The following is a 13,510-nucleotide window of genomic DNA, read 5'->3' on the forward strand; positions in this document are numbered from 1 at the left end:
ACAGCATGATTAGAAGAAAAGGCAGATCAGCCAGTACCTCAGTCAGCTGAAGGAAAAAAAAAAAGTTCAAGGGCACAAAAATTGGACTATAGAGAGTCTATCACAACTATATATAGCGTGTTTTTTTAGCTCTCTTCAAAATTTTCCATTGGAACGATATGTAGGGCTGGCACAAAGTTAAATGATTTACTTGGGAATGCTAAGTCAGTGGAATAAATGAAGAAATAACAATAACTACTGTATATTTAGTGAATATTTACTGACCAGCAATGCAATATATTTTATAAGCACTTCTCTGCTAATATTATGAACTTCCTCCTTTAAAACCCCTAACTTTTACGTTAGAGAGTGTTGCTCTGTAAAACAAAAACTGCTCTAAATATCTTACTTGTTACGAAATCACTGAGTCCATCCTGAGGTGGACACAATCATTTTCCTCATTTTACACCGAGCAATGTAAGGTGTAGAGAGGTTAAGCAATACCCTAGATTGCACAGATAACACCTGCTGGAGCATGGACTGGAACCCAGGCATTCTACACCCATAGCCCATAAACCTAACCTCTATGATATTCTACTTTCTGCTGTGCTGACTCTTACCATCTATGCTGTCATATTATCTCTTGACACCACGATGTAACATTTTGAGTTAAGTATCTCAACTGGCCCAACTGGGCATGTGGTGATACTGTTCACGCAGGGAAGACAGGCAGTCTTTCAGCGAAACTGTGGCTCTTAAAGACAAATCATTAAGGGGGCGGAGCAAGATGGCCGAATAGGAGCAGCTCCAGTCTCCAACTCCCAGCGCGAGCGACACAGAAGACCGGTGATTTCTGCATTTTCAACTGAGGTACTGGGTTCATCTCACTGGGGAGTGCCGGACGATCGGTGCTGGTCAGCTGCTGCAGCCCGACCAGCAAGAGCTGAAGCAGGGCGAGGCATTGCCTCACCTGGGAAGCGCAAGGGGGAAGGGAATCCCTTTTCCTAGCCAGGGGAACTGAGACACACAACACCTGGAAAATCAGGTAACTCCCACCACAATACTGCGCTTTAAGCAAACAGGCACACCAGGAGATCATATCCCACACCTGGCCGGGTGGGTCCCACACCCACGGAGCCTCCCTCATTGCTAGCGCAGCAGTCTGTGATCTACCAGCAAGGCAGCAGCGAGGCTGGGGGAGGGGCGCCGGCCATTGCTGAGGCTTAAGTAGGTAAACAAAGCTGCTGGGAAGCTCGAAGTGGGTGGAGCTCACAGCAGCTCAAGGAAACCTGCCTGTCTCTGTAGACACCACGTCTGGGGACAGGGCACAGTAAACTAAACAAACGCAGCAGACACCTCTGCAGACGCAAACGACTCTGTCTGACAGCTTTGAAGAGAGCAGTGGATCTCCCAACACGGAGGTTGAGATCTGAGAAGGGACAGACTCCCTGCTCAAGTGGGTCCCTGACCCCTGAGTAGTCTAACTGGGAGACATCCCCCACTAGGGGCAGTCTGACACCCCACACCTCACAGGGAGGAGTACACCCCTGAGAGGAAGCTTCCAAAGCAAGAATCAGACAGGTACACTTGCTGTTCAGAAATATTCTATCTTCTGCAGCCTCTGCTGCTGATAGCCAGGCAAACAGGGTCTGGAGTGGACCTCAAGCAATCTCCAACAGACCTACAGCTGAGGGTCCTGACTGTTAGAAGGAAAACTATCAAACAGGAAGGACACCTACACCTACACCAAAACCCCATCAGTACATCACCATCATCAAAGACCAGAGGCAGATAAAACCACAAAGATGGGGAAAAAGCAGGGCAGAAAAGCTGGAAATTCAAAAAATAAGAGCGCATCTCCCCCGGCAAAGGAGCGCAGCTCATCGCCAGCAAGGGATGAAAGCTGGACGGAGAATGACTTTGACGAGATGAGAGAAGAAGGCTTCAGTCCATCAAATTTCTCAGAGCTAAAGGAGGAATTACGTACCCAGCGCAAAGAAACTAAAAATCTTGAAAAAAAAGTGGAAGAATTGATGGCTAGAGTAATTAATGCAGAGAAGGTCATAAACGAAATGAAAGAGATGAAAACCATGACACGAGAAATACGTGACAAATGCACAAGCTTCAGTAACCGACTTGATCAACTGGAAGAAAGAGTATCAGCGATTGAGGATCAAATGAATGAAATGAAGCGAGAAGAGAAACCAAAAGAAAAAAGAAGAAAAAGAAATGAACAAAGCCTGCAAGAAGTATGGGATTATGTAAAAAGACCAAATCTACGTCTGATTGGGGTGCCTGAAAGTGAGGGGGAAAATGGAACCAAGTTGGAAAACACTCTTCAGGATATCATCCAGGAGAACTTCCCCAACCTAGTAGGGCAGGCCAACATTCAAATCCAGGAAATACAGAGAACGCCACAAAGATACTCCTCGAGAAGAGCAACTCCAAGACACATAATTGCCAGATTCACCAAAGTTGAAATGAAGGAAAAAATCTTAAGGGCAGCCAGAGAGAAAGGTCGGATTACCCACAAAGGGAAGCCCATCAGACTAACAGCAGATCTCTCGGCAGAAACTCTCCAAGCCAGAAGAGAGTGGGGGCCAATATTCAACATTCTTAAAGAAAAGAATTTTAAACCCAGAATTTCATATCCAGCCAAACTAAGTTTCATAAGTGAAGGAGAAATAAAATCCTTTACAGATAAGCAAATGCTTAGAGATTTTGTCACCACTAGGCCTGCCTTACAAGAGACCCTGAAGGAAGCACCAAACATGGAAAGGAACAACCGGTACCAGCCATTGCAAAAACATGCCAAAATGTAAAGACCATTGAGGCTAGGAAGAAACTGCATCAACTAACGAGCAAAATAACCAGTTAATATCATAATGGCAGGATCAAGTTCACACATAACAATATTAACCTTAAATGTAAATGGACTAAATGCTCCAATTAAAAGACACAGACTGGCAAACTGGATAAAGAGTCAAGACCCATCAGTCTGCTGTATTCAGGAGACCCATCTCACACACAGAGACATACATAGGCTCAAAATAAAGGGATGGAGGAAGATTTACCAAGCAAATGGAGAACAAAAAAAAGCGGGGGTTGCAATACTAGTCTCTGATAAAACAGACTTTAAACCATCAAAGATCAAAAGAGACAAAGAAGGCCATTACATAATGGTAAAGGGATCAATTCAACAGGAAGAGCTAACTATCCTAAATAGATATGCACCCAATACAGGAGCACCCAGATTCATAAAGCAAGTCCTTAGAGACTTACAAAGAGACTTAGACTCCCATACAATAATAATGGGAGACTTCAACACTCCACTGTCAACATTAGACAGATCAACGAGACAGAAAGTTAACAAGGATATCCAGGAATTGAACTCATCTCTGCAGCAAGCAGAGCTAATAGACATCTATAGAACTCTCCACCCCAAATCAACAGAATATACATTCTTCTCAGCACCACATCATACTTACTACAAAATCGACCACGTAATTGGAAGTAAAGCACTCCTCAGCAAATGTACAAGAACAGAAATTATAACAAACTGTCTCTCAGACCACAGTGCAATCAAACTAGAACTCAGGACTAGGAAACTCAATCAAAACCGCTCAACTACATGGAAACTGAACAACCTGCTCCTGAATGACTACTGGGTACATAACGAAATGAAGGCAGAAATAAAGATGTTCTTTGAAACCAATGAGAACAAAGATACAACATACCAGAATCTCTGGGACACATTTAAAGCAGTGTGTAGAGGGAAATTTATAGCACTAAATGCCCACAAGAGAAAGCAGGAAAGATCTAAAATTGACACTCTAACATCGCAATTAAAAGAACTAGAGAAGCAAGAGCAAACACATTCGAAAGCTAGCAGAAGGCAAGAAATAACTAAGATCAGAGCAGAACTGAAGGAGATAGAGACACAAAAAACCCTCCAAAAAAATCAATGAATCCAGGAGTTGGTTTTTTGAAAAGATCAACAAAATTGACAGACCACTAGCCAGACTAATAAAGAAGAAAAGAGAGAACAATCAAATCGACGCAATTAAAAATGATAAAGGGGATATCACCACCGACCCCACAGAAATACAAACTGCCATCAGAGAATACTATAAACACCTCTACGCAAATAAACTGGAAAATCTATAAGAAATGGATAATTTCCTGGACACTTACACTCTTCCAAGACTAAACCAGGAAGAAGTTGAATCCCTGAATAGACCAATAGCAGGCTCTGAAATTGAGGCAACAATTAATAGCCTACCAACCAAAAAAAGTCCAGGACCAGATGGATTCACAGCTGAACTCTACCAGAGGTACAAGGAGGAGTTGGTACCATTCCTTCTGAAACTATTCCAATCAATAGAAAAAGAGGGAATCCTCCCTAACTCATTTTATGAGGCCAATATCATCCTGATACCAAAGCCTGGCAGAGACACAACAAAAAAAGAGAATTTTAGACCAATATCCCTGATGAACATCGATGCAAAAATCCTCAATAAAATACTGGCAAACCGGATTCAGCAACACATCAAAAAGCTTATCCACGATGATCAAGTGGGCTTCATCCCTGGGATGCAAGGCTGGTTCAACATTCGCAAATCAATAAACATAATCCAGCATATAAACAGAACCAAAGACAAGAACCACATGATTATCTCAATAGATGCAGAAAAGGCTTTTGACAAAATGCAACAGCCCTTCATGCTAAAAATGCTCAATAAATTCGGTATTGATGGAACGTACCTCAAAATAATAAGAGCTATTTATGACAAACCCACAGCCAATATCATACTGAATGGGCAAAAACTGGAAAATTCCCTTTGAAAACTGGCACAAGACAGGGATGCCCTCTCTCACCACTCCTATTCAACATAGTGTTGGAAGTTCTGGCTAGGGCAATCAGGCAAGAGAAAGAAATCAAGGGTATTCAGTTAGGAAAAGAAGAAGTCAAATTGTCCCTGTTTGCAGATGACATGATTGTATATTTAGAAAACCCCATTGTCTCGGCCCAAAATCTCCTTAAGCTGATAAGCAACTTCAGCAAAGTCTCAGGATACAAAATTAATGTGCAAAAATCACAAGCATTCTTATACACCAGTAACAGACAAACAGAGAGCCAAATCAGGAATGAACTTCCATTCACAATTGCTTCAAAGAGAATCAAATACCTAGGAATCCAACTTACAAGGGATGTAAAGGACCTCTTCAAGGAGAACTACAAACCACTGCTCAGTGAAATCAAAGAGGACACAAACAAATGGAAGAACATACCATGCTCATGGATAGGAAGAATCAATATCGTGAAAATGGCCATACTGCCCAAGGTAATTTATAGATTCAATGCCATCCCCATCAAGCTACCAATGAGTTTCTTCACAGAATTGGAAAAAACTGCTTTAAAGTTCATATGGAACCAAAAAAGAGCCCGCATCTCCAAGACAATCCTAAGTCAAAAGAACAAAGCTGGAGGCATCACGCTACCTGACTTCAAACTATACTACAAGGCTACAGTAACCAAAACAGCATGGTACTGGTACCAAAACAGAGATATAGACCAATGGAACAGAACAGAGTCCTCAGAAATAATACCACACATCTACAGCCATTTGATCTTTGACAAACCTGAGAGAAACAAGAAATGGGGAAAGGATTCCCTATTTAATAAATGGTGCTGGGAAAATTGGCTAGCCATAAGTAGAAAGCTGAAACTGGATCCTTTCCTTACTCCTTATACGAAAATTAATTCAAGATGGATTAGAGACTTAAATGTTAGACCTAATACCATAAAAATCCTAGAGGAAAACCTAGGTAGTACCATTCAGGACATAGGCATGGGCAAAGATTTCATGTCTAAAACACCAAAAGCAACGGCAGCAAAAGCCAAAATTGACAAATGGGATCTCATTAAACTAAAGAGCTTCTGCACAGCAAAAGACACTACCATCAGAGTGAACAGGCAAACTACAGAATGGGAGAAAATTTTTGCAATCTACTCATCTGACAAAGGGCTAATATCCAGAACCTACAAAGAACTCAAACAAATTTACAAGAAAAAAACAAACAACCCCATCAAAAAGTGGGCAAAGGATATGAACAGACATTTCTCAAAAGAAGACATTCATACAGCCAACAGACACATGAAAAAATGCTCATCATCACTGGCCATCAGAGAAATGCAAATCAAAACCACAATGAGATACCATCTGACACCAGTTAGAATGGCAAGCATTAAAAAGTCAGGAAACAACAGGTGCTGGAGACGATGTGGAGAAATAGGAACACTTTTACACTGTTGGTGGGATTGTAAACTAGTTCAACCATTATGGAAAACAGTATGGCGATTCCTCAAGGATCTAGAACTAGGTGTACCATATGACCCAGCCATCCCATTACTGGGTATATACCCAAAGGATTATAAATTATGCTGCTATAAAGACACATGCACACGTATGTTTATTGCGGCACTATTCACAATAGCAAAGACTTGGAATCAACCCAGATGTCCATCAGTGACAGATTGGATTAAGAAAATGTGGCACATATACACCATGGAATACTATGCAGCCATAAAAAAGGATGAGTTTGAGTCCTTTGTAGGGACTTGGATGCAGCTGGAATCCATCATTCTTAGCAAACTATCACAAGAACAGAAAACCAAACACCGCATGTTCTCACTCATAGGTGGGAACTGAACAATGAGATCACTCGAACTCAGGAAGGGGAACATCACACACCGGGGCGTATCATGGGGACGGGGGAGGGGGGAGGGATTGCATTGGGAGTTATACCTGATGTAAATGATGAGTTGATGGGTGCAGCACAGCAACATGGCACAAGTATACATATGTAACAAACCTGCACGTTATGCACATGTACCCTACAACTTAAAGTATAATAATAATAAATTAAAAAAAAAAAAAAAAAAAAGACAAATCATTAAAATCCAGAGTGCAGGGCACCACTTTGCCATAGCACTGCTCACACCTCATAGTTAGTGCTTATCTATGTGTGTCTCCTATTCATGAAGGTGAGCTCCCTGGAGACAGGAGCTATGTCTGTCATGCTCGGCATCATATCTCCTAGGCTAGCTCTGTGCCTGGCTTGGGGAAGGTGTCCCATAAATCCTGGTTGGGAAAACATCTAGAGTGCCTTCTAAATTAAACTGTTAATTCAACAAACATTAGTGCAATATCTCTTTTGTGCAAGGACCTGTCAACTCCTCTTTGGTTTGAAATTTAAGTGCTGGAATGTTACTAATGACAGCTCAGAGGAAATCCTCAAAGCCCAGTAGCTGAACATTAAGCTTCGACCAGAAGAGAATCTACCGGATGTATATTAATGTTAAATATCATTAAATATATTAAATAATAATATTAAAACAAAGCCCCTTTAAAAAAGTATCAAGTATAAAACACAAATCCCCTTTAAAAGAGCCAAAAAAATAAAAAATAAAAAAGACACACCACACAACCCCCGAACTGAAGCGCCTGAAGAATGCGTAAGTGAATCAACTGTCACAAAATAGCTACATGTTCACTGTCTGGTTGTTCTCATAAAGTACATTTTCTCTCTCTTCTCCCCTTTAAAGGCCAAAGTACCTTCCAAGGTCAAAGCTAGGGGGTTTAAAAGAGGATATTTGTACATTAAAATAGAAATTCCTGTTAAAAAAAATGTATCTTTTTGAGGGTTAGGCATGAAGGAATTACATACAAATTAAAAACAGCCAAGAGGAAGATAGGCCAAGCTGGCTGGTGCTGAAAAATCCTGGACTTTACTAAAGGCAAACTTAAAGAACACTTGATTTTATCACGACTCTTTTAAACTCCAGTTCAAACAGCATTACATATTTCAAAGGTGACCTTAAATTTTTTGTGGAAGTCTTAACACAGGTGGATGCCTGGAAGAAATTTAAGACATTTGGCAGAAGAAACTATATTATCTTTATTTTTCATGGAATTCCTTAATCTATTTCATTTCATATTTCATTTTTAGCATATATAAAAGTCCCATAGAACTTCCAGAAACCGGTTGGGCGTGGTGGCTCATGCCTGTAATCCCAGCACTTTTTGAGGCCGAGGCAGGCAGATCACAAGGTCAGGAGTTCAACCCTGTCTCTACTAAAAATACAAAAATTAGCCAGGCGTGGTGGCGGACACCTGTGGTCCCAGCTACGTGGGAGGCTCAGGCAGAAGAATCACTTGAACCTGGGAGGCGGAGGTTGCAGTGAGCTGAGATTGGGCCACTGCACTCCAGCCTGGGAGACAGACCAAGACTCTGTCTCAAAAAAAAAAAAAAAAAAAAAAAACAACTTCCAGAAACCACCTCCTTTCCTAAAAGTAGAGTAATCTTTTTTCTTTACCCTATAGTTTTAAATAATTGTTCTCAAACTCTAAAGTACATTAGAATCACTTAGAGGGCTTGTGAAATTACAGACGGCCAGGCCTCCGCCACCCCTAGAGTTGCTGATCAGCTGGTCTGAAGTGGGCCTCATAATCTGCATTTCTATCAAGTTCCTGGGTGATGGCTGATGCTGCAGGTCCAGTGATTACACTTAGAGAACCACTGCCTTAGAAGATATAATTTTACTTAACCAAGTCTATTTAATTTTTTCAGTTTCAGGCTCATGCCAAAGTCCCAAGAAAACAAAAAATATATAATGTATACACATACACACACTTCAAAGGTTTCTATGAATTCTAGTTTTGGTAATTGTAACTAAAAGAATGCTTGTTCTCACCTTGCAGAAACTCCTGTGGGTCTCCAGAGAGGCCAGTTTACACAGAAGTGAGTTTGTGGTTGACTCGAGTTTAAGGGTGACGCTTTTTTCTTTCTCACCTTTTCTTCTACTCTTCAAAATCAGTGGGGCCACCTATATTACTATAAATTCTATATTAAGGATAATAATTTGACGCTATGCCTGAATCCATGTTACAATTCCCTAGGCTTTTAATAGGTTTTCTTGTGCACCTTATAGGAATGCCTGATGGAATGGAGGCAAGACTGTACCTGGGGATCGACTGGTCTGAGCATGGGGGGTGTTCGAGCAGGCTGAACTCCACTAATGCTGAAGGACTCCGACCTTGGGGGCAGGTTGGGGTCAGATATCCTGTTGGCAACTTTGTGAGGCATGGCAGGGGAACTTTGCCGGTTGAGCCTTGACCGTTCTTCTACCTACAAGCCAAAAAAAAAAAAAAAAAAAAGAAGACAGCCTCAATGTATAGTAGATTCACCTTCTAGTAAGGATTTTCTGTAGTCACCTGCACAGCCATTTGAATCCTCTGATTAAATGATTTTCAGAAGCCAAAACTCTATTTCTGCACTGCATCAAGAATTTGCAAAGAGCAAACACTAACAACAGCAACAACAACATAGAACACCCAAGCCATCACTCTTCCATTACTCATTATCTTGTGTTAGTCAGTTAGCAGGGAATTCGTGACCTGCTAAGAGTTTATCTTGTATTGATTGTGATATTATCTTACTGATTGGTCACAATGCCATGGGGTCAGTGAGGAAGACAGTTTGCACTCTAGACAATCAAAGGGAATGGTAGCATGCATTTAGATGACTTGGGGAACATAGAAAATTGCTTTGGGTTGCTTCATGGAACATGAGGAACAAGAGGATGAAGCTGAGTGCACGCACCCTCCATTTCTTCACTGTTCTACTGATAGGCGAGTGGGTGTTCCAGGCTGCCTGCTTAATGAGCGTAGCCTGTTTCAAACAGACTTCCTGTGTCACTTTCTTTTTCTGTCTTTAGAGGTCTTTCTTTCCAGTTGTCTTTCTTGCTTCCTCAAATACACTGCCCCGTCTCATTCTTTCATGCCCAGCTTGGACTCCACTGTCTTGCTCTCCCCTTTCTTCCTCCCTGTTTCTACACACGTGGTGTTCATTCTTGCTTCTCCTCCTTTTCTCTTCCCCTCTAACCCTGTCTTCTCTCAGACTATTTCATTTCCTTATCATTCCCTTTCTTCCAGAGTCCCTTTCAACCCAAAGCAGATAACAGATCCCAAGTGCTTCATGGGAAATGCTCACAGAGCCAGTGAATGCCCTTTTTAAACAGGTCATCATTACCTTTAGTACATATTTACAGCAGAAAGACTGCCTTGGAGGGCAGTTTTAAAGAGAAACTTAGATAAACAAGGTACACACTCTAAGATATGGCTTAAGATCTTAGACAACTTCAAGAAGTCTATGACTTTTCTTCCAGATCTACTGTGTCCTGTCCTTTATTTCTTCAGGACCAGTTTGACTGTTGTGCTTCCCAAAGCCATCAGGATAATGCAACCATTCTCCCCACACTGATGGCCTTTACAGTGAGCCCTTAATTCTCTTCTGCTGACTCACTGAGCATTTTAAGAACCCACATGCAGGTGTTCAATATTCATGTCTGTGTGCATATTTTTTATGTAGCAGCTAAAAGTCTTTATTCATTTTACTGCCTGATTTGAAATAAAAACTTGAAAGAGCGATTTTCCCCCATCTTCCCTATCCCATTTTGAATCTTTCTAGAGGCAGACTCAATCAAATATACAAAGTAAGTCTGTTTTTAAACTCATATTAACCTCACATATTTTAACACAATAAGATAAGCTGCAGAATGAAAAACAGCCCTCTTGCCTCTACTGAGGAGGAATGTGAACATCTCTTCCCCCACCATGGCTGTGCAGGGTACATACAATTGGCTTTGGTTTTGAAATCCCGAGTCCCAGAAGCTTACCACACACCAAGTAAAATTTGCTGCAAAAAGCCAGGAATATAAACCAGAACATGTATACTTTTTGTGTGTGCATGTGTGCAAAGTATTACATCAGCAGTAATTATTTGGCTATTACATTGAGCAAAAGAACAAAGCCAGCTTTGAGATAAGACCACAAAGAAGAAAAAGTCCCACAAAGACAGCAATAGATAAACTGAGATCAAGGCATGCAATTTATCACTTTTCCAAATGCCAGACTCTTTGAAAGAAGGTTAGTATTTCTAGACCACTGGAATTGGTCAAATATTATCCATTTTCTTATTTTCAGGGTAGATCATTAATAGGTAAGTCATACATAAGCATCCTTCAGTGTCTGAATTCCCACCGTCCAAACCACTTGTCATCCAAAATTCAGGAACCAAATATATGCAGAGTGAGGAATACTTGTAATTATTATTTTCGCTATAAAATACATTGATAGTTTTAAATATACATTAAGGGACAGAACATTAAAAACAATAGTAGAAAAGTTTGTCCCCAAAGACTCTATCTTGAGCAAAGAAACCACTTTTGAGATAATTCTTTTGGGAAGTGTCAGCAACAAGGCTCCAGTCTAAGCATCCCTGCTGCTAATAGGATCACAGGCCACATGGGGCCCTAAAGCTATCATTAGAAATGAACAGGGTAGAAACTAGGGTACTGGTTTTCATAGGCAATTAATGGATTTGATTAGTCATGTATAGATGTTGCTAATGTACTTCTAGTAAAAATTTCTTATGCTTTATCAGCTTACATACTAAATTCTATCATTAGTATATTTTAGTCTGTACCATTCTAAAAACATATGGCATAAGTAATTGTTACGCTTTGAAAATTATTTCAGGAAGGCTCCCATGTACTGAAATTTCCTGGGTTGAAGTTTGTCCAAAGAAAATTGAAAATCTAAGAAAAGGGTGTAATCATGAGGCATCTCATTATGTATTTTGTCTCAAGAAAACCTAGTCCTATAGTCTTTAGGAAGATAATGCTGCCCAAGTGTCTTTACACTGTAGGCTCACCTTAAGAATTGGAGCACAGGATCAAATCAAACATTGGAAGTGGTACTTCTCCTAATAACACCTTCAGACGGACAGAGAGAAAGCTGGATAGGGTATCTAGGCAGGCCCTTTTCATTATTTTCATACTAGACAAAGGCCTGTCCCCTGCTTTATCACAACTTATGTCTACTAATTGAACAGGAAATAAATATGTGAGACAAAAAAAAGAAAGTCTCCCTCCAACCCCTCTCGCATCTAGAAGGATACAAGTGATTAAAAACTGGGAACAACAAGATATATTTCGATGCCTGAGGATGTTCAAAAAAGTCTAGGAGCCAAGTTTCTGCTCCAACTGCCTGCTTCCAAGAAGACATAAGATGCCAGGAGCACCACTAAGAATGTGTTCCAGTACCATCAGGTATAGAGTGTCAAGGTGCTAGACTGTAACAGCAAAAGATAGCTGTTATAAATGATTTCATAGTAGAAGGAATTATCAGAAATACAGAGAAGATTAGCAGAGACTGATCAACTTTACTATAAAAGTATTTTTTTCTTATTAAAAAATCATTTCAATATGAAAACTAAAATAACTCTGGAGAAGTTTGGATCACCTCTGCAAAAATGCTATATTATTTACTGTAGCATGATATATAGTGAAAAAAATAACTGTGGTCTCAGAAATAAAATTCTGCTCTAGACAGGTCTGTGTTGTCCACTGCATAGCACAGGAGTAATGTCTATGGCCTCTGGTATATATAAAGGCTATGCAAATATAGACAACTTAAAAATAAATTTGTTACTTACAGGATTTCCAACACAATTTCAAAACAAATTTTTTAAAACGTTATAAATAAAGAGAAACACTGTATCGATGTCAATTGTCAGATTGTTTTTTATATTTTAAAACAATTTGTAGGTTACAGTGTCTCACTTTACAATAATGAATGACATCTACTGAGAATATCAAAACAAATTTATAGAAGTAATTTTAAAACTGTTGACAGCAAATATATATTTACTATGTTATATGGGTGCACTCTAATAATATTTCATAATATGTAGAGTCCACAGGGTTTAGGAAGATCTCAGAAGGCTTTACTGAAGAATTAGTACATGGTGAGTCCAACACAGTCATATGGGTATTCTTTTTTCCCCCAACTGGACAAAACACTTTGGTTTTTGTGTTTATTGGCGATGCTGGAGAAAGGGAAAGAAGCCAGTGAGTAACTTTTAAGTGCTCCTTAGATACTTTGACCCTGCACTCACTAGTCACATAAAGAGTTGAGTAATATAGTTGGGCAAAACCACATGGGCAGATGGTTACTGAGCAAGTTTGATGACACCCCTGCTCTGGGTCACCTCTGAGCACAGCAGAGACCCTCATTCATAAGGAATGCTTAAGATGCAATCTTGTCTGACTCTAAGGGCCTGAACTCTTTTCCCAGGTCAACTTCTTACCAATATTCCAGATAAAAGCATAGATCCCATTGTGAATGGAGCACATAACTCAAAAGTAATGAAGCAAAGTCTTAGAAAGTTGATACAGGAAATAAAGAAGTGCTTATCTATCACCTGGGAGAGGTGGGTGAAGAGATAGGAGACGCAAGTGAATTGGTCATATGAAATCCAGACCAAAACGAGACAAAGCACTTGTTCCTGGTGAGCTACAACAGTCTTGGAAACAAAATAGGAATACGTTGAATACCGTATTTCATTTGTATTTGTGTAGTATGTAACTTTAAATGACACGTGCACATTCATTATTGCCCATGAG

General features: G+C 40.2%; 1 protein-coding gene across 28 annotated transcripts in view; it reads right to left on the reverse strand.

Moving 5' to 3' along the window:
* The window catches only part of TNIK (TRAF2 and NCK interacting kinase), a 408,234-nt gene that overhangs the window by 63,618 nt on the left and 331,106 nt on the right, over positions 1-13,510 (reverse strand). For 21 of the 28 annotated variants that reach the window (XM_077990083.1, XM_077990077.1, XM_077990073.1 and 18 more), the window contains 1 exon segment: positions 9,007-9,171. The exons of the other annotated variants lie outside the window; for them this stretch is intronic. In XM_077990083.1, coding sequence (XP_077846209.1) covers positions 9,007-9,171 — 165 coding nt within the window. 28 annotated transcript variants of the gene reach the window in all.

Source organism: Macaca mulatta, chromosome 2 (genome assembly GCF_049350105.2).
Source record: "Macaca mulatta isolate MMU2019108-1 chromosome 2, T2T-MMU8v2.0, whole genome shotgun sequence".
NCBI classification, from domain to species: Eukaryota; Metazoa; Chordata; class Mammalia; order Primates; family Cercopithecidae; genus Macaca; species Macaca mulatta.